This window comes from Spea bombifrons, chromosome 6 (genome assembly GCF_027358695.1).
Source record: "Spea bombifrons isolate aSpeBom1 chromosome 6, aSpeBom1.2.pri, whole genome shotgun sequence".
Lineage (NCBI taxonomy): Eukaryota > Metazoa > Chordata > Amphibia > Anura > Pelobatidae > Spea > Spea bombifrons.
In genome coordinates, this window is record NC_071092.1 from 9,229,717 (window position 1) to 9,248,774 (window position 19,058).

Consider the following 19,058-nt stretch of genomic DNA (forward strand, 5'->3'; position numbering starts at 1 on the left):
TGGAGTACCAAACATTGGACTTGGTTCCCTTGTGATAACTTCTTTAGAGATGCTGGAAACAAAACGCAGAAAGAAGTCCCTGTGTCTGTACAGTTTCTTTTTATTTAACTTAATGGAAGGGACTATGCTTCCTTGGCCAGTGAGTGGAGGAGGGCATGCTACATACCTTCTCTCCAAAACCTCTGTCCTTTGCCATCATCTCTCTCAGAGTCTGCAAAACCTTAATGCAAAGCTTTTCTTCATTCTCCTCCAGAAGTTGCTTAGTGTGTCGTATAAGCCTAAAAGACAGCATCGTACGAAAACAAGACTATTATAAGTGCTGATTTTGTGCTACCTCTCACTAACTGGAACAGCGCACCTACTTGCAAATGAACTGGCCGCTTTCACACTTCCGACGCGCATCAGTGTTCTCTGGAAACAGAAGTTCTGGACGGTGCAAGACATCAACCAGTACAGAGAGCTCTGCCTGAACCAGAGGACGCAGACGATCTTCCAGAGATGACACTATGTCCTGAGGGGTGGGGAGAAAACGGTCAGAGATAAATCTTCCAACATGTACCAGATCTGAGCGTTATTACTGTGTCCTCATACCATACTAAAACATCTCACATTAAACCCATACAGAAGACATGGCATGCTGCATTTATTGCGATATAGTTATCGAATCTAACAGGACAGTGGCTTAACAGGGGTCGCAGCTTGTGTGTGCATGGATGTGTAAGTATGTGTTAGCATGAGTGGTGTGAGAGGGAATGCGAGGGTTATTGAGTAGGCAAAGAAGGCACAGACAAGATGCTTGAGGGCAATTATGGCAGACAAGATGCTTGAGGGCAAAGATTAGTATTTGTTTTATAAAGCGCCAGATTCCGCAGACAGGACAATTAGTAAATAAAATAATATGACATACAGAAACAGGTAAGGAGGGCACTGCTCAAATGAGCTCACAATCTACAGATCTGGGATTGGCACAGATAAGCTGTTTGGGGCCAGTGAAAAGCAGGGGACAAAGGCAGCGCACACAAGCTGTTTAGAGCAAGGGTGGCACTGTGGGACATGTTGCTGGGTGAAGCTGGGGGCCCCGGGGCAATAGGCCTAGTCCAGGATATCACTGCCAAAAGCTGCACCATTCAACTTCTAACCCCCTTGCCATATACTCAAAGTTGCTCATATTGATCAGTGTATGGGGCATACTTAGAAGGTACAAGTAAGTCTGGTATCATGGCATATGAGACCCGAGTAGTTCAGATTGATGGAAGTTGTGTCAGTATGGGAACGACATACTGCGCTCATTACCTGCAGCCTCTCGATGATATTGCGATAGTCTCGAGATGCTGTTAACACACTTGAGTCACGTCGAGCCGCGTTACGGGCAGACATGCGCCAGCTCATCGCAGTTTTCTGTACAATATTGTGGCTTTTCAGGAATAAGTTGTTCACCTGACTGTCCAGATCCACTGGGATGGCGATAGCACGGCTCTTTGCTGCAACAGAAAAGGAGACATTTAAATTAAAACACTCAATCCATCCATTTTGCACACAACGTGCAGTCTCCACCCTCCCAACAGCACCCATCACATCCATTTGCCAACCCGCAACCAACTACATTCATTCACATCCTCCCCATACGCCGCACACAACTGCATGCACAACGCTCACTCACACATGAAAGTTAACCGGTTTCCCAGTTAACATTCATTACCTCTTCCTTGCCCTGCCCTTCTTACCAACATCTGACAGCACCCGGATACAGCTCTCAACTGATGCCTTCTGGACAGGCAGGAGCCAGCTGCAGTGATAGACCCTGAACACTGCTTGTAAGAGCTGCACAAACACCGGCTGCCGAGTCTGCGGAGACAAATCAATATGTCCTTTAAGCCATCAACGCAAGGAAACCAAGTAGAACCAAGAACCAGAGAAACGTGAACCTCTTATCCCCAAACTGCAGACAAGAGCTGGCTGTGTTTTCATTACACCAGGTGGAGTTGTATACTTGGATAAAGAGTGATGAACCCTGCAGGACCCATCACCTCTGCTAACAGGGGGAAGAGTAGAACACAAAAAACCTACACCTTGTGCCCCTAGGCTCACAGTTTTACCTCTTTCAGTCTTTTAAGCATGGATCCCTGTGGCAAGAACAGTTTTGTTAGGATTAGATAAATAAAATTAGTTCAATAAACTGACCATACAGGGTTTTAAAATGATAGGTTTAAGGTGACATCTACGAATTACTAAATTGGTCCAACTAAATGGTCATAAGACCATAATCATGGTAACTGGCTTACTCTAACGGATGCTCCCTTAAGACCCCAATGTAAGAAATGTCCGATTGCAAAAACAAAGCCTTTAATTTGTCTTTTCAGACAACCTTCATGGCATTCATACAATTTGTTCCTTAGACAAACCTGCAGCGTCGTGCTCTGGTCAGAGAATGGAGAACTAAAGAACGTGTTGACGATGCTCATCACAGTCTCTGTAACGTAACGTTCCAGTACCAGATCTGCATGTTTTCGATCACTCGTACTGTTACATACCTGTGGAGGAAAGATTTAAAGTATATGGGGTCCACTAAGCTCACAAGAGATATCTTACTCATTTTCTATCTGACCCACAACCCATTACTAACCCTGCAGATATCCACAAGAAAGTTCTCAAATAATTTCCACATGTGGTTACTGGTGTAAATCTCCTTCATCTCCACCTCGGTGTCCACGTAGCAGTGGTTAAGGAAGTTAATATAGGCAATCTTCACCTGAAAGAACAAGTGTTACATCTAAACAGTATCACACCAAGAGGTAATTGACATGGCGGTCGGAACAATCACCCTTTAAGACTCAGGAATGCCTTCCATTCCCCCTTCAGCACCAGAGCTAGTTCTAACCTCGGGGATGCAGTCCTCGTGTGTAACAACACGGACAATGTCATCCAGCGGGAGCAGAGAGTTGCACTTTATCTCCGTGTAAACATTCTTTCCTTCCGTGCAGACAGCCAGGAGCTCCACCAGGTGAATGTGATACATCAGCGGGCTGTTCTCATCCATCCGCTCCCTCTCCGAGCGCATCATCTGTACCAGAGTCTGGAACGACGCGCGGTCATTGTAGAAAACCAGAACGTCCTCGCCAGAGTTCACCAGCTGTAAAAACCAAAAGCGGTCATTTTAATCAAGAATATTATGAAAACTGATAATATTTAATAATAATAAATACTAAATCAACCCTCAATTATATATAATCCACACTACTAACCAAAAGTTTGTTTTGCAGTCAAAAAGACCATGTTATAAACCATCTAGAGCTGCCCAGCCCTCTGTTTGCGTCTGGTTATACCTCTGCCATCACTATGTCCTGGCACTTTTTGATGAAGCGTGCTTCTGCCTTCACAATGGTTTGCAGAAACTTTATATACTGCACGCTACGACCGTGGGTCTCAATGCAGTGGGCAAAGTGTTGGACCACTCTCTCATTAATCTCGCTGCACAGCTGGAAGTTGTCCATGAAGATATGTTGCATCGTGACAGCCTCCAGGATCTAAAAAAAAAAAAAAAAAAAAGTGTAGCCTGAAATAGAGGTTTGTGAGCCAATGCAGCGTAACAGATTTTTTTTCTTTATTACAGTTTGTCTTTCTTGGGTTCTCAACACATTCACGGCTGTCCTTCAATTCTCACCCCAGGAGTCAGGAACAGGTTGATGTGCTTATGAAGCAATGCTTGGTTTGGCTGGTTTCCTGCACAAAAGTTCTGCAGGAATTCATGCGCGATCCTCATTATCTCCTGCATTCGTGTGTCCTCCATCTTTAAGAAGGAAAGAAAAAGACCATTTCTGGGTAAAAACAGACGTTTCCAGTATATAGTAAAAAGACTATGTAATAGAGAGCAGAAAAGCAGCATCTGCAGCAATTCTAACCCTTTCTAAGCTTACAAGAGCCTAGAGATTTCACCCACCATGCCATCTTACCTTCTCATATGGAATTTGCAACAACTCCAGCACCACACTGTGGGCACTCATGTTCCGAAGTAGTCTTTGCTGTTGCTTACGGTTCCGCCGCCCGGACGTGTTCTCCTGCACACACAGTTTGCTAAGTCGCAGGAGTATCTGCATGGAGATAAAACAGCAGTGTTGTAAAACATCCCTAACATTTGCCAAATATATTGTGAATTGTTGTATGGCTTACCTCTTTTACTACTCGGTAGTTATAGCTGCTTGTGCTCTCTGGCTTCGTTGGCTTCCCAGATCCTTCCTATGATCAGTTAATACGGTTAGAAGTGAAATATTTTTGTAGCTTAACGTCTACATTTCATACAAGCCACCAAGGAACCCCAGATCCCAACGCTGTCAGGGAGCAGCACAGATCACACCCAGCAGAAGGCATCGCAGCCAGACAGGAGAAGTATGATCATGTCTAATGGCTCCAGGAAGGAGGCAGTCCAACCAGAGAGGAATAAGTTGGACCATCTCTACCTGTACTGCTGGTTAAGCAGCTGCCGCGGAGGCCATTGAGGACCCTGCATACTACATGAACAATGAAAAATAAATAGTATTATTTTGTATATGAACATTTAATATACCTCCTTGTGACCGGCAGCGCCTGCTTGCACCTCTGGGGCATCCTCTGGTCCAGATCCCTTGTAGACCCAGAGCTCGGACTTCTCCACAATAGATCTTAACTGGTCCAGATCTTGCTTTATTTGTTTGTAGCTCTCTACGTCCTGGCTGGTGACCAGAAGCTGAACCTGCAGGTGGGATTGTGGGTTAGAGAATTTCCCTCCAAGATATCTTTGCGGAATAGAGGGATCTTTAACTTTTATGAAATGCTCACCTGTTTGAAGGCTTGCAATACTTCCTGCCTTTGGCTGAAGTGTCGGAAGAGCAATTGCAAAGCCCCAGAAACCAGAGGAGGGTAATCGTGCATGGTGAGATGGAGGAGGACACGGAGAAAGGTGCGTCCGCCATCATCATCGAGATCCAGTGGCGTGTTCTCCTCACTGTAAGGAAAACCTTAAGTCAGTAGCAACATCATGTACAGGTTACAAATGAGGAGATACTAAAATATAATGTTGTACTTTGCTTGCAAACAAATATACACCGAGCAAAACCATGATGAAAGCTGTAGGTTCTACTGCATCGTTAACATGCAAATTTTCATAACAGAGCAATACTTTCCTTCCACCGAAGATTCCTTCTGCTTGTTCCTCAATGTGCTCAAAATCCAAAGTCCCTGTAAAACCAAATAAGTTACAATTAAACATTTTACACACCACACCTGGGGTAAAAGGAATACACTGCACTCCATCCTAGTCATGTTAACCACTCATTCCTCACTTTTGCCTCTACCAACTCACCAGGTACCACAGTGGCAGAATCCAAGCCGATTCCATCTCCGGTTTGTGTATTGCTCTCATCAAATTCATTCTTGAAGATACAAAGGAGGCAGGAGATCCGGTAATCCAAACGCACATTCAAAATGAACTGAACAAAAAAAAATTGTGATGAGATGTAGTTCACAGCCTGGTACATCATAGGGTACAAACTACACATGTATACCTGCAGAATCTCTATGATCTTCAGCTTGGTGTCCATCACAAGCACATCCTCCTTCTCGGGCTCTCTGTGGGGCTTGATGACTCCTTCAGGAGCTGCAAGAGGGGTCAGTGGAAGAAATCCCCCTCCGCGCAACACCACTTGAGTCATAAGCTCCCCTACACCATGTATTGATCGCATCACATTACTGCCTCCTGCGCAAGAAAGGAACAGTTGCTAGAGAACTCCAGGATGGACTGGTTAATGAAATTATAGTATAGTGAATGTGTTTTAAAGTAGGACGATTTTAAAACTACTTTTCCGTTGAAAATTGCTCTTTTGCACTGACCCTTCTCGTCTCCTTTGCCCATCTTGCCGGTTGGGAAACTGGTAGTCAGATGTACGCAATCCAGAATAGCCAGCAAGATCTTTGTTAAACGCAAGAGGTCACTGAAGTTGTAGAAACCAAAGTAAATGAGATTTCTAGCCAGGTTCACCACCTAAAGGGGAGTAAGAATGAGACAAAAGGGAGCAAAGACTGCAAGGTGTTCCATAGAGACAGGTTTGTTAAACAGGCTCCATTTTCAACTATTCATCAATTAAGCATACCCAGCAAAAGCTCAAAAACCATTAAATGACAGCTAAGCAGTTTGTTTCTACCATACCACATTACCTCAAATGTCAACTTGTTCTTCTCCTTGTCTGAAAACGGGAACCTCTGACCCACAACGTCTCGCAAATATTCCTCCACAAACTCCATCGTCTGAGCAAACCGTTCTTTAATATCCTCTCTTGATGTCCCACTGCTGTCATAGCTGGAATCGACAATGCAGACCAAGTAAAAACACAGTTGGTACTTTATAGCGGATGGAATACATGTTAAACTTAAGTGATTTTGAAAGTTGAACACTGAGTTTGCTTAAACTTACTCCTCAATAGCAATCTCTGATGGTATTTCTGACCACAACCTGGCATATTTCACCGGTGTTACTTGCTCCTGAGGGTCACGATCCACATGCATATGAAGCATTAGGCGACAGAAGGAGGCACGCAAGTCAAAAGGCAGGTTCTCATCAGACATACAACGCAGGATGAGGTCTACATCCAACTGGCCAGAGACTTCATTAATGGCCAGATACTGTCGGTCCAGGCACATGCGCGCAAAAAGGTTCAGCTGATACCTGCAACAATAGGCATTGTGATTTATTCAGGTTTTATACAGCATAATAGTCACCTAGCTGCATGATCCAGTAAATATCAACCTCACCTGTAGTAGCTCAGCACATCCTGGTCTTCTTTCTGACCTTCTTTAGCATCTTGTGCCAGCTCCCTGATGCTCTTACTTCGTGTTTCTTTATTGCTGTCTCTCCAAAAGAGCCATACCTCTTCCTCATCTTCTCCAGCTTCTAGGGGACTCTCCCCGCTAGTAACGCCTTCAAACTCGAAACGGGACAGGACAAGCCTGGGTGGAGATCAGATTCAGCAGTCAAACACGCGTACGCCTGGCTATGATGCCCATGAGACCCATTCCACTAAACTAAAGAAAGTCTTACTTTGTTTCAATTAGGATGTCTGCGTTAGCCGGATACAACACAGCTTTGCAGATTAACTCCTGTGTTACTGGGATGGATTTATTCATTGACACACAGAGGTCAGACAGATAATCCAGGAACCTGAATAAAAGATCTGAAGTCATTCCATGCTTCCCCTGCATTATAGCACATTCAGGTTTTTGCTCGTTTTAAAAACATTTTAACCACATTTACGTTGTGTCCATTGCCTCACCTTGGTTCCCTGTTTTTCCTCACCAAGCTCACAAAGGTGTCTATCTCTGCTGCCGTGATGTGTTTCTCTAGGAGTTTTCGGTTATTGTGCAACAGAGCTGTAATAGTGTCTTCTGCCAAAACATCATAACCGATCTGCTTCTGCATGAAACCAAACTGCTTTGCGATGTACTCCTGTGAACCAAGAAGGTCAAAGCTTGGATAAGTGGTGGCCAATTCGGTAACATTCATCCTGATATCATGCCTATCTCTGCCGCAGACCACAGGCTCAAACTATGCTAAGAAGCCATTCCAACAGACAAAGGAACTTGGATCTAGCTTTTAAGGTTACAGCAGTCATGTTTACTCATTGTACAGCGCTATGGAATATGATGGTGCGATAATGTAAGCAGAGCCGTTTTCTGACCATAGTTGGAATATATCTAGCGTTAGGGACAACTGTGGATTAAAAGTTCATTGACTAATGGAAGGATGTTCCCCCTGCAAAGATGTATGATATGGACCTGTATAACAAATAAGGTGAGGAGACCTTGAAGTCTTGTTTATATAAACTATGCATTATACAGGGCCACACAAGATCTGCCTGTAGCTGACCCCCATAGTCATCTGAATAAACCCTCAAACATCCATTAGTCAGGTGCTACCATTTGAAGCTCCAATTACCTGGTTTTTGCGATAGTCTTGCTGGGAATGTCTTAGGACACGGTAACACAGTCTACATATATGTCTGAATGGCGCATGTCTCTGGTCTCCAAGTTCCTCTAGTCTAAGCATTGGACCGTCTCCGCAGTCTGTGAATGGAGCTTGCAGCAGCTTGAAGATCTATTAAAAAAAGTCAAAGATGTAGACTTAGGCTTGGCACCAACCTCAAACCAACTACCTATCTCAAAAAAAATTGATAGTCCACAGATAAAGTCCTAAATTGCAGCCATCTACAGGTTGATTTTAAGGGGCGTTTGAAAGCTACCTGTTTGAGTATGTTCTGCTCCCGCATCAGTTTCTGACGCTCCCTGTTGGGTTTGTTCACAAGCACCTCTAGAACATCCTGCCCCGAATTTACCCCAGCAGTCACAAAATACACCAACTCCTCCAGAAGTTTGGTCACAGCTCTGAGAACATAACGACAAGAATCAAAACAGCAGCATAGTATGCGATCTAGAAGCATAGTCATTAATTATTTCTCACCTCCTCTCATTTTGTGTGATTGTGCCTTTTTCTAGTTTGCCTGCAATGGAAGACAGGACTTTACTGGCATCGTTTGCAAAATCCAGATCACGAACTTCAGCTGGGGACACCGGGACGATGGCAAATGCTTCCTTGTCCTCCTTCACAGGGGATGTGCCAATCTATGGAATACAAGGGAATTGAGATATTCAACAGAAGCAGACAACCAACTGGTGAGCTAACTTACAAAAGCTTCTATGAGCTCCCTAAAAGTCAACGGTTCATTACTCTTTAACAACTAGACAGCAGCCTCATGCACTTACCCTCAACATAACCGGTTTCTCTTCATCTTTATCTATGGGGCTGTTCGTGCTGTGGACCCAGGTATTGGTGCAGAGATGCCGGAGCCGAACATACGAGTTTCTGGGACAGGACAGGAGGGTGATATAGGAGGTTAAACATAGGCTTCCTCCCTACAATAAGGAGAAGTGAGAGAGCAAAGGGCAAGAAAGACTTTCCATGCAGAACACTCGGCACACAGATCGTGGAACCGAAAGGTCTACCTAGCAGGCTCTCACCTGGGTACAAGACTGTCTCCTCCACGGAGTGTAGTTGGGTCCAATTCAAAAATAGATGAAATATCATTTCCTTCAGGGACAGATACCAAAGTGCACATCATCTTCTCTGGCACAACACGCATGCGTGCCCGAGCCGGATCCTGCTCTGCATCCATCTGTGAATGAAAAGTACAGAGTCCTGACTGGTACGAAAAGGTCAGAAGTAGCTTCCAGGAGGATATCTACATGAAATCCAACATGCCACATGTCGCTCTCCTGCCAGCTTCAGATAAAATGTTCCTCTCGAGTGAGACATTCAAGCCCTGAACAATTACACTTAGATTATTCTACTGAAGATCTGACAATATGCCGGGCTGCCTCAACCAAAGAAAAAAAAAAAAAAAACACACAGCTGGACCAACAAACCCAGGAACGAAAAAAGCTCCGACAAGGCAATATAAATGCATTTGCTGTGGATCAGTTCTCATTCCATACAGTGATGAAATATAAATAAGTTTAGTATTACATAGTTTGAGCATTTGCAACCTTTAAATGAGTGGCTTTTAAACTCTAATCATGGTGCAGCAGTTTTAGTTGGATTTAATTGGGGATCACACAACACAATGAAGCCGAGTTTATTATGAAATTTCACACTGACTTGAATCCAAGTCTGATCTTTTTGTAACCAAAACGTTCCCAATTTTTTAGATCACCTGCAGTTGGGAAATCATGAGATGGTCAGGCAGCAGGAGAAGCGAGCCAAGACCAAGCAGAGCAAACGCCAGGAAACAATGGAGAAGGCCATGACTGGGGATGGACTAATTAAGCAGGTTAAAGTGCAGATATATGGGATGACGGGAAGCAAGGGTCTGGTTGTTTCAGGGATTCTAGCTGCCCTTCCTATACTTACACAGACCTCAGACTCCAGGCAACCTGCCTCATAGTCAGGATTTACCTGGTGGAAAAGAATTGTAATGTGAGACTGGTCGGCTGCAGGGGAAAAAAAGAAACTAGGTGGGGGGGGCAGACCCAAATCGCCTACAAGAGAAGACAAATCACAAGCAGGCGAACCTTTTTTCACTATAGTACATTTAAAATGCGTTGGGTCAGCTTGCAAATACCAATTAAGGAATATTTCTGGTTTTAGTGTAAGTGGATATGATTTGGCATCATTAGTACAGACAAATACCACTCGGTCTGGATTGTTGCAGCTCCTGGCCTAATTGATGATGGATCTTCTGACCACAGACTTACAGCTGGCACTCACCTCAGCTGCCAGGTAGTGCCCCGTTGCCAAATGCTTGAATCGGAAAAGGCTGTTCCAGTAGCCGGCACCCCCTCTACAAGGGTCATGCTGCACGACCTGGTGGAAAGAGAATGCCCGTTAATGTTTACTTCCCTGCGATAGTGGCAGGTCTCACAAAAGTGATCACGGTGCTCTGTGGCTTTAACCAGGTGATGTTGGATACTAGCATTCTATTTTTCCTTTTATGTGGGAGACATTGTACATCTCAGTGTATAAATAGCTACTTAACACTCATCAAGAAAAGGCAAAATATCCATGTGTGAACGTTTTAGAACACTGCTCTCCAATTTTCACCTTATTTTCATTACTTTACATTAAACATGCATTTTTATATACATATATTGTTTTGAACGAGAACATTTCCAGATTCCTTTATCCTGAAACGGCTAAAAACTGGATTCTCAAAAGAACTCCTAGAACTTCTAGTCCTATACAGTCAAACTTCCATTTATGTTTCTATGTATTCGTATTGTGCCTTTAGACTGCTTCCGAACAGTCCGCTTTCCTCAACATTAAGGGACCTACCGGCTGGAGGGGAATATGATCCGAGTTTTGGTTCATTGTACATTGCATTTGTGACAGATGTTTTTAGCACCCTTAACCCACCTCGACTTCCCATAATGCCTTGGAACTGGTAGCAGAAGTGGCAGACTGGCGGCCGGTGGTCCGGAGGAACACATACTGCTTCTTCCGGTGCTCGTCACATGTCAAGAACTTTTCCTGCTCTGCATGAAAGAGCCGCACAACATCTCCCTGACATGCAGAACAAGTGGGTTATGAACAACAACAATAAAGAGCCTATAAGATTCATGCGCATATCAACGGAATGAAGATTCCTTATTGTCCTCCTCATCGAAGTCTTTACCCCACCAGCCCATGTCTCTTTCTAATCTCACTTCTCCGTCTCATTGAACCTCCAGTTTTATATGCTTGCCTCCATGTAGTCTACCTCTACCCCACTCATCCTCTGTCTTCTCAACGACTCTCCCCATTATGTTCCTCCTCATCTACATCCTTGCCCCCAGCCTGCCTCATCTGCTTACTGTCCTCTTCACCCCTGCCTCCATCTTTATGGCAGTGACCTCCCCTGCAACTACCGCTGCTTTTAACCAAGATTTTCGTTATGCTCTCATCATTCTTCGACAGTAGTAGATGCCTTTCGAAGTGTTACAGCATGCGCATTTTTCCATAGTATATGTCACAAACGGCATGCAGTGGCACTCACTCCTTTCAGAATATCATCCTTGTTGTCACTCCATTTCATGAACAGAACGATCTTCCAACTGGTGTTACAATTGACCGAGTTCACCTAAGACCAAACAGACACTTTGTAACAAATGACTACACTATGATGGCTTGTGAATGAACGGAACATACGGCAGGAGGAAAGCGACAGCACTGCAATACAGGCAGCGTACCCCGCACAGTCTCACCTCATTGCATCCAGGGTTATCAGCCAGTTGGTGGCTGCTGGCATGTAATGGCTGGCCAGCATTTACTGGGTTAAGAACAACTTTATCACCAATCACAACCTGCAACACAAGATACATACTTTTGAAAACAAAAGGAGCATGGGTCATTCTTTGATATACATCTGCCAGGGATTGACCTTAATAATGTACGAGGAATAAGCATGAACCATCAGGACGCACCCAACAGCTAAGCAATCAAATCGCAGCAGTCTGAGGTTTGGACGGTAATATAGTCTTGCTTTATGGATGAGAAAATAAAAATATACAGCTAGAAATTGTTGATGGCAGGAGTTAAATAACTGTACTGGAGCTCAGCATTAAAGGTTGCACATCTCCTTAGGGGCTTCACCTTCGTAAATAATTACCGCAAATTAGCAGCGATTTTAGGCAGAGCCCCAAGCCAGCCGAGAATGCCCTACTAGGCTGCTGATTTGGGTCATGCCGAGCGCGGATTTATGTACATTAGCTTTTATTCCCTCCGGTCTTTGTGGCTACGGGATAACAAGATGCGAGAGGGTCCATCATCCATTTGTCTGTAATGCGACTAAATTACACCCCATTACTTTGAGGCAGTGATGTTGACAAATGCATTTATCTGATGCTATTTGAAGACCACATACAACAAAAGTGGTGATGACCATGAAAAAGGCTTGGCCCCAAAAAGTACCACCACAATGCCATAACACTGGTTTTAATGAAAGAAAAGAGATGTACAGAAACAGTAGCGGGTGATTGAGGTCACATTCACAGACTTACACTGTCACCGATGGAGCGCAGCTTATAGAAAGGCTGGATATAAAACCAGGAGCCTTCATTTCCAGCTTCATCCAATGTCACGCGCATCGCATTTTTCTCCAGGAGGGCCGGGAGTCGCTTGTTCACAGTAAGGTACTTGTTACTTTTCAGATGCAGCATCTGCGGGCAAATTTGTTTTAACAAGGCAGTAACCAGTCCCCATATTCATACACAGAGTGATTCCAATCCCACCCAACTGCATTCTGATCCAATCGTGTAATGGTTGATTACAAAAAGTGTTCCAGCCTTATTCCATTTACCACCATCCCAACAATACCCCAACCCACTGTCCTGTGCTTCTAAATTTAGATATCATGAGAATCATCTTACTGCCTCCCAACACCCAAATTCCATAAAGACACTTCATTACAAAAGATATCTTGATTTTTAGGTGGGTTAAGTGCTTTGTCACATGGTCCCTACCATCAAATTAAAAATCCACAATGAACTAAGGACATAGATATCACGAGGTGGACCAATACAACCGTTTGCAGGCTCATGACAACCAGCCGAATTTAACTTTGTTCCATTTTCCTAGAAATAATCATTCAATAGGCTTCCTGCTTTGAGAAGAAACTGGGCAGGTTGTATTGATGTTACCTTGTTTATCCAGACTCTGGAGGAATAGGTCCTTTAGGGAAAAGGTTGGGGGATCCTACCAGAATGGAATACAATAAGTACCAGCTCCTCTAATTAGTTTCCACAGCGAGCCTGACAGAAGCAACATCAGATGACCTCCTTCCCCATTCCACTACTGATCTCACGATGGCAACTGGACACCAAGCAGCTCTGCACTTTACGTTTGGTGTTTAAAGTGTATAAGTGCGCAGCCACTGTTTGTGCTTTGACAAAGATCACTTCCATTATATACAGAGGCCTCTCCTGATCTGAATGGTACCTGTATAACATTCCCGTACTGAATAACGGTCCCCAAGAGCTTGCGATTTTCAGTTTCATTTTGTTTTTTCTCTAGATCCGCTGCATGCTGTGAAAAGACAAAACAAAAAGTGTCATAAACGATTAGCTGGCAAAGGCAAAAACCTCAACGATCAGTCAAGTAGCGCTGTAAAGTTAATCATGAGCCGTCGCATTTTAGAACTAACTTACACACACACACACATATATTATATATATATATATATATATATATATATATACGTCTTAAAATGGAAAGATCTTGAGGGCACATAGGATTAGCTGTAAATAAGTAAAAATCTGAGAATCTATAAAAGGAGGACTATGCATAAGAACCTAGAGAAATCACGCTGCAGTTGTGAATGGATGCAGTGATCATGATGCGCCACAAGGGGTCCTCAGCTCTAAAAATGTAGCATCGCAAATTGACACAACGTAATCTGAATACTTACCGTATTAAAATTTACTATTTGTTTCTCTTAACAAAGACTAACAAATATAATCCCAGGCAACAGGTCAAGTGACTGATCAAGAGGACTCACGTGCAGTTTGTTGAGAAGAACGGTATCTGTCGTGTTGCTGGCCCCGGGCTTTGCCGCTTTCCAGAACTGCTTTTGGGCAGAATATCTGTTCATGGGGCAAAGTCTAAACAGACAGTCTGTAAAAATAACATAAGGTTTAAAAGCTACATGTGATAACAAAGGAAACTGACAACTGTAATGTTTACCGCTTTTTTTTTTTTTTAAATATATATATTTTGAGCCACATTTACACATTTCAATTGACGTCTCACTCATTGATAACGCTCCTCTAGAGCTGGAGTTTCATGCGCTATCCAGTAAGAGAGCAGCAGCTTCCTACATGGACCGACAGTAAGATTTCAATGGAACTTTTACTGGGCATTGATGGGAAAACAGAAATATTTGCACGAATTGCCCTTTTTTGGCTTTAATAGAGGAAGAAGTAATCTACGGTTTTCAGTCCTTGATTCCATTATAGTTCTTCTTTAAGAGTTAAAAACGTGTAGTATGCAGCAGACACCTATATTAATCCCAAAATGGAAGCACTTCACAAGCCACAGAGCAACGAGCAGCGCAAGAAATCCTGCCCAGGGCAGAGCACATTCGGAAAGCCTGGCAGAGGGATTAGCGGAGGGGCCCCGGAGGATAATACGCAGACAGCTGGCGCGCACGGCGGCTTACGGGCCAGATGAAAAAATAGAAAAATGAAGTGGATTGCGCAGATTAAGACATCTGCACGGAGAATACACAGCAGAAAGATGCACAAGAATGGGGGGGAGGGCAGATCTGCACTGGGGGGGCATAGGGTTTTCATCATAAAACCTTCAGAATGTCATCTAACTTATACAGGTTTCAAATTTAAAGCTGTAATAAAAAGCAAATATGTCTACTTTCATGTATCTAGAGGCACAACCTCGTCAGTTCCACAGGGCAACTAATACCAAGATGTTTTGGAGATGCCCTTAGCGCCCAACAGCCGGCCAAAACCATCCTACCAATACCTGGTTAAATAACTTCCGATTGGTTTGATGGGGGGTTGACTTCTCTTTGTATGCTTGTCGAAAAATCCCCTGTTTCAGGACCGAGTATGAGTAGGTGGGATGTTCTGCTGCCATCACATGCACTGGACACCCTTTAAATTATGCAGACCCCCCATATTGATTTGCCCCATTCCACGTCTGGCCGAAACATACATACTTAGGTGAATTGTGTGTGTGTTTCGTCAGAACCACGTGTGCATGCGTAGCAAGCGGCCCCACTGATTTCAATGGCGGAGAGTTTTAAATATTTTTTTGGCTTGAAAGAAGGCCCGTTGAAGTACACCGAGTACTTTAATAGGGGTGTGAGTGACATTAAACTGTCCCTCTAAATCACACAAAGAAGTTACATTTGTTAGGGACAGCAAGAACTGGCCCTTATTATCACTACTGACAACAGAAAGGAAGGGGTTAACCCTTTCCAAGCCTGGGAATCTGGAGCAATCCTGCCGAGGAAGGCCGTCTGGGAACAGAGCAGCCGGCTCCGGGACAGAGGCAGCTATCTTACCAAATAAGGGCAGCGCGGCTGCACAGGCGAGGGGGGGGGTACGCGGCTGCACAGGCGAGGGGGGGGGGTACGCGGCTGCGGGTGTTTAATAGGAAAGGATGCAGGGTGAAGACCCAGCACAGAGCGAAACTGATTACAGTAACAGAATCCGTGTACACAAGTTACATAGAAGGACACCACACAAGGCGAAGCTGGAAGAGATGCCAGGAACAGGATAATTAGACCTAATGTTTTAAACCAAGACTTGGATGTTCTTAATTAAATAAAAAAAAGCCAAACTGCCTCTCTAAATCATTCTGGGGGGTGTGAGTGACCTGGAAGGGAGAAGAAGAAGAGTCCTAGAGAGCTCCACGCCTTGGAGCGTTGTGGTCTGATGTAGGACTCCATTCCATGCTCGCTGTGGTGCATTTACATCCGACCTGACCACGACCCATCATGAAGGGTCAAGTCCAATGATCTTCTCCTGCTAGAGGGGCTTAGGTGGTCCAGCACAATGCATGCACAAAAAGGTACACTACATACTTTGTGTCATGCGGATGCATTTTGCTTGCCCCATCACCTACCCTAGCTGTTTGAATCACAGGGGATGGAAAGCACCTCCTCAATCAGCGTTGTTCGCGCGCAACATGCTCATCCTTGGCCAGCACCAGCTTGCGAGTGTTTTAAGGGGGTCTAGCGAGACCATCCGAGGGCATGCGCAGGAAGTGCTCTCACTAGACCCCCTAGAACTCTGACTTCAATGGGAACGTTTTACTGTAAGCGATCAGCAGCTAAAACTGGCACCAACTGTGAAGCGGGCTGTGGCCTGAAGCTCTGGACACAGCCTTCATAAGGGGACATTTTTTTGACCCCCGCCCTAAGTCATAGATGCGTATTAATTCACATACCAAGTACTTTAATGTTTGGTGACATAGTTTGGGCCTGCCCCTTTAATATGGGAATTTCACCCATTTAACAATGCATTAGGCAGGGCCCACTCAGCTACTAAATGGTACTCTTTAGACAATGATATCAACAATTGTATCTGGGGGCGGAAAAGGTCAACTCCCAGTGTGGTAAATCCACTCCTGTGTAAATGCCCCAGAGGGCTGTAGGTGATAAGTCCAGAACACAAGTCTATGGCCAGGGTTATTTTCTAAATGCACAAAACTAAGCATGGCGGATTTACAGCCACACTCAACACCTACTACAGATTATATATAAGAGGTAAAGTAATAAGTCTTTAGAGTAAGGTAAAGCTGCAGGAATTTCAAGGGTTAATTGGATGCAGCGCAACTTGGAGCAGCTCAAGCCTTGGGCACGGTGCTGCCGGGAATTAGTAGAATTGAGGTTAATACATCACACCGAGAAAAACCCCAATTCAGCATTCTGCGTGCAGACATCCCCAATATCTACTCCAGCAACGGAGGGGGTGTTAACTCTTCACATGCTATGGCCAATTCAGTTCAGGGACCCACAGACTGCACACAAGCAAAAGTAATCTTGAAACCTTTATCAACAAATCATCACCTTCCATGAGAAGCAGCTACTAGCGACTTGTCTCTGAAATTAACCCCTTCCGTGACACCCTGGAGAGGAAGAGCAGCCACAGCCCCACAGGGAGAAAGTCATTTAATGAGTCTTAAGCAGATGACCCAATACCACAAACCCCCACTTTGCATTTTCTAGACACATTTTCACAATTACTACATTTTGGAGCAACAAAACTAAACCGCTGGTAGGAGATTTACTTCCTTCTCCTGCGCACGACAGTGTAAACCACCTTTAACATGATAAAAATAGAGCGAGCGCGACCCAAACCCTGCAGCCATGTCAAACACCGCCGAATACATCCTTTTGACACATGATGTGTATTCATGTATGTATGGATATATGTGTATTTGGATCCACTGGGAACACCTTTCATTCGATACAGTCACTCACCAAATATTTCCCCTTGAGGGTTAGCGGGTGCCCAAGGCGTTTGTTGTGAGCGTGCACTCAAGTACACTTCGAACAAAAGGTTTAACTGCAGCTTGAGGAGAATCCCAGAAAGGCAATCAGAGGCCCTTCCAGAACACAGAGCAGGTCTGCTTACATTAGAAGGAAATGTCTGCAGGGAAACCCAGACCAGAGGTACTGGCAGGAGCCCAAACGAGACAAGAGGAGGGGGATAGGTGAGGACCTAAACGGGGATGTCACAGGGAAGGAGGACGCACAGGGTTATGGTCTTAAAGGTCCCGCTCTGCACAACGGTGCTTTTTTTCCCTCTGTAGCGATCAGCTTCAAGCAGGTGAACTGACGTTCAGAACTGTTAAGGGCAACAGAGTGAAGCTATAGGAAGAATGAATTTTGAAGGGTGCAAGAACTTTTTGAAGCCATGAGCCCAAGTAGAAGAAAGGGATGTGCAACTGCAGATATCCCTCTGAGCAAGACCTCGCTGATACAGTATACGTGTAAAATAAAATTAATAGCACATAAAATACCTAAAAGTCCCTTTATAGATATCTTAAAAGAAACAATATAAACTCAGATAGCCAAATTCCTCTGCATAACCAATTGTTTTCGTTCCTTTGCCCTCAGCCGAGCGATACGGGACTTACCTCTGAACTTCTTGGGTGGGTTATTAAGGTCCCCTGCCTCGGGCTGCACCACACACCGGTCATCCACCAATCTGCACAAAGTAGAGTTTAGACGATCACATTTATGCGATTAAACTGAAATGCAAGATTCAGTGGTGAAAGTGTTATGTAGAAGACATTCTATCACAGTAGTGTGGGAGAATGGTAGAGCCATAGCTATAATTAGTTTGATAATTAATACTTCAGTAGAAGAAGCAGAAGAATAGCAAAAATCTTACCCCAGTGTGCTGATGAAGCCATTTACCGATCCCTCTGCGTACAGGGATACAATGTCCCCTACATGGAGAAAACTTGACATCTTATCAGACATCTTTGTAGATCCTGCAAGAAAAGAAGTAATCAGTAATGGCACATATACAGACGGTAACAGTGTAACACCTGCCTTAGAACGCAGCGTCTCGCTTAGCGCCATGACACAAAACGAGCAACACCATGACTCATATTTAAAGTCACCCCTCAAACCATGTGTCCCTGAACAAGATACATATCCGCATTCTGTCAATGTAACGGTTTAACAAGTACTGGTAGGCTTTGTACAAAATGTACAAATTAAAGAATTAAACTAAAAAAAAAAAAAACAAAAAAAAAAAAAAACCTTTGCTATTCCATATTTAAACACTATTCCATATTTCAACACTTACTTTGCTTTTTGTGTTAAACTCGGAAAACTCCCTGCAAGTGAAAAAAAAAAAAAAGAAAAATATTCAACATACTTTTTGAGGATTAGAACAGAGGGGTGCCATAGTAGTCATAATTTACACATTAGAATGATCTAAAAATGAAATTACTGTACGGTGTCAGAGGCTCCATCTTAATGTTCTCCTTAAAATATAACCTATGCCATTGGCTTAATTGATCAATGGTC

The 19,058-nt window shown here is 44.0% G+C and overlaps 1 protein-coding gene across 1 annotated transcript in view; it reads right to left on the reverse strand.

The window, feature by feature from the left end:
• The window catches only part of ITPR1 (inositol 1,4,5-trisphosphate receptor type 1), a 57,497-nt gene that overhangs the window by 16,835 nt on the left and 21,604 nt on the right, over nt 1-19,058 (reverse strand). Inside the window, exons 2-38 of the mRNA XM_053468844.1 lie at nt 18,835-18,865; nt 18,412-18,514; nt 18,155-18,225; nt 14,049-14,164; nt 13,490-13,576; nt 12,553-12,711; nt 11,758-11,856; nt 11,550-11,633; nt 10,931-11,077; nt 10,286-10,381; nt 9,040-9,194; nt 8,785-8,884; nt 8,483-8,643; nt 8,265-8,406; nt 7,961-8,119; nt 7,299-7,471; nt 7,067-7,186; nt 6,781-6,975; nt 6,443-6,694; nt 6,187-6,328; nt 5,863-6,013; nt 5,538-5,728; nt 5,336-5,462; nt 5,153-5,211; nt 4,813-4,974; nt 4,562-4,726; nt 4,168-4,233; nt 3,951-4,088; nt 3,662-3,787; nt 3,324-3,524; nt 2,879-3,130; nt 2,624-2,749; nt 2,403-2,531; nt 1,725-1,845; nt 1,294-1,481; nt 363-511; nt 167-278 (exon numbers count right to left, since the gene is read on the reverse strand). Coding sequence (XP_053324819.1) covers nt 167-278; nt 363-511; nt 1,294-1,481; nt 1,725-1,845; nt 2,403-2,531; nt 2,624-2,749; nt 2,879-3,130; nt 3,324-3,524; nt 3,662-3,787; nt 3,951-4,088; nt 4,168-4,233; nt 4,562-4,726; nt 4,813-4,974; nt 5,153-5,211; nt 5,336-5,462; nt 5,538-5,728; nt 5,863-6,013; nt 6,187-6,328; nt 6,443-6,694; nt 6,781-6,975; nt 7,067-7,186; nt 7,299-7,471; nt 7,961-8,119; nt 8,265-8,406; nt 8,483-8,643; nt 8,785-8,884; nt 9,040-9,194; nt 10,286-10,381; nt 10,931-11,077; nt 11,550-11,633; nt 11,758-11,856; nt 12,553-12,711; nt 13,490-13,576; nt 14,049-14,164; nt 18,155-18,225; nt 18,412-18,503 — 5,013 coding nt within the window. The 5' untranslated portion in view covers nt 18,504-18,514; nt 18,835-18,865. The remainder of the gene's footprint in view (nt 1-166; nt 279-362; nt 512-1,293; nt 1,482-1,724; nt 1,846-2,402; nt 2,532-2,623; nt 2,750-2,878; nt 3,131-3,323; nt 3,525-3,661; nt 3,788-3,950; nt 4,089-4,167; nt 4,234-4,561; nt 4,727-4,812; nt 4,975-5,152; nt 5,212-5,335; nt 5,463-5,537; nt 5,729-5,862; nt 6,014-6,186; nt 6,329-6,442; nt 6,695-6,780; nt 6,976-7,066; nt 7,187-7,298; nt 7,472-7,960; nt 8,120-8,264; nt 8,407-8,482; nt 8,644-8,784; nt 8,885-9,039; nt 9,195-10,285; nt 10,382-10,930; nt 11,078-11,549; nt 11,634-11,757; nt 11,857-12,552; nt 12,712-13,489; nt 13,577-14,048; nt 14,165-18,154; nt 18,226-18,411; nt 18,515-18,834; nt 18,866-19,058) is intronic.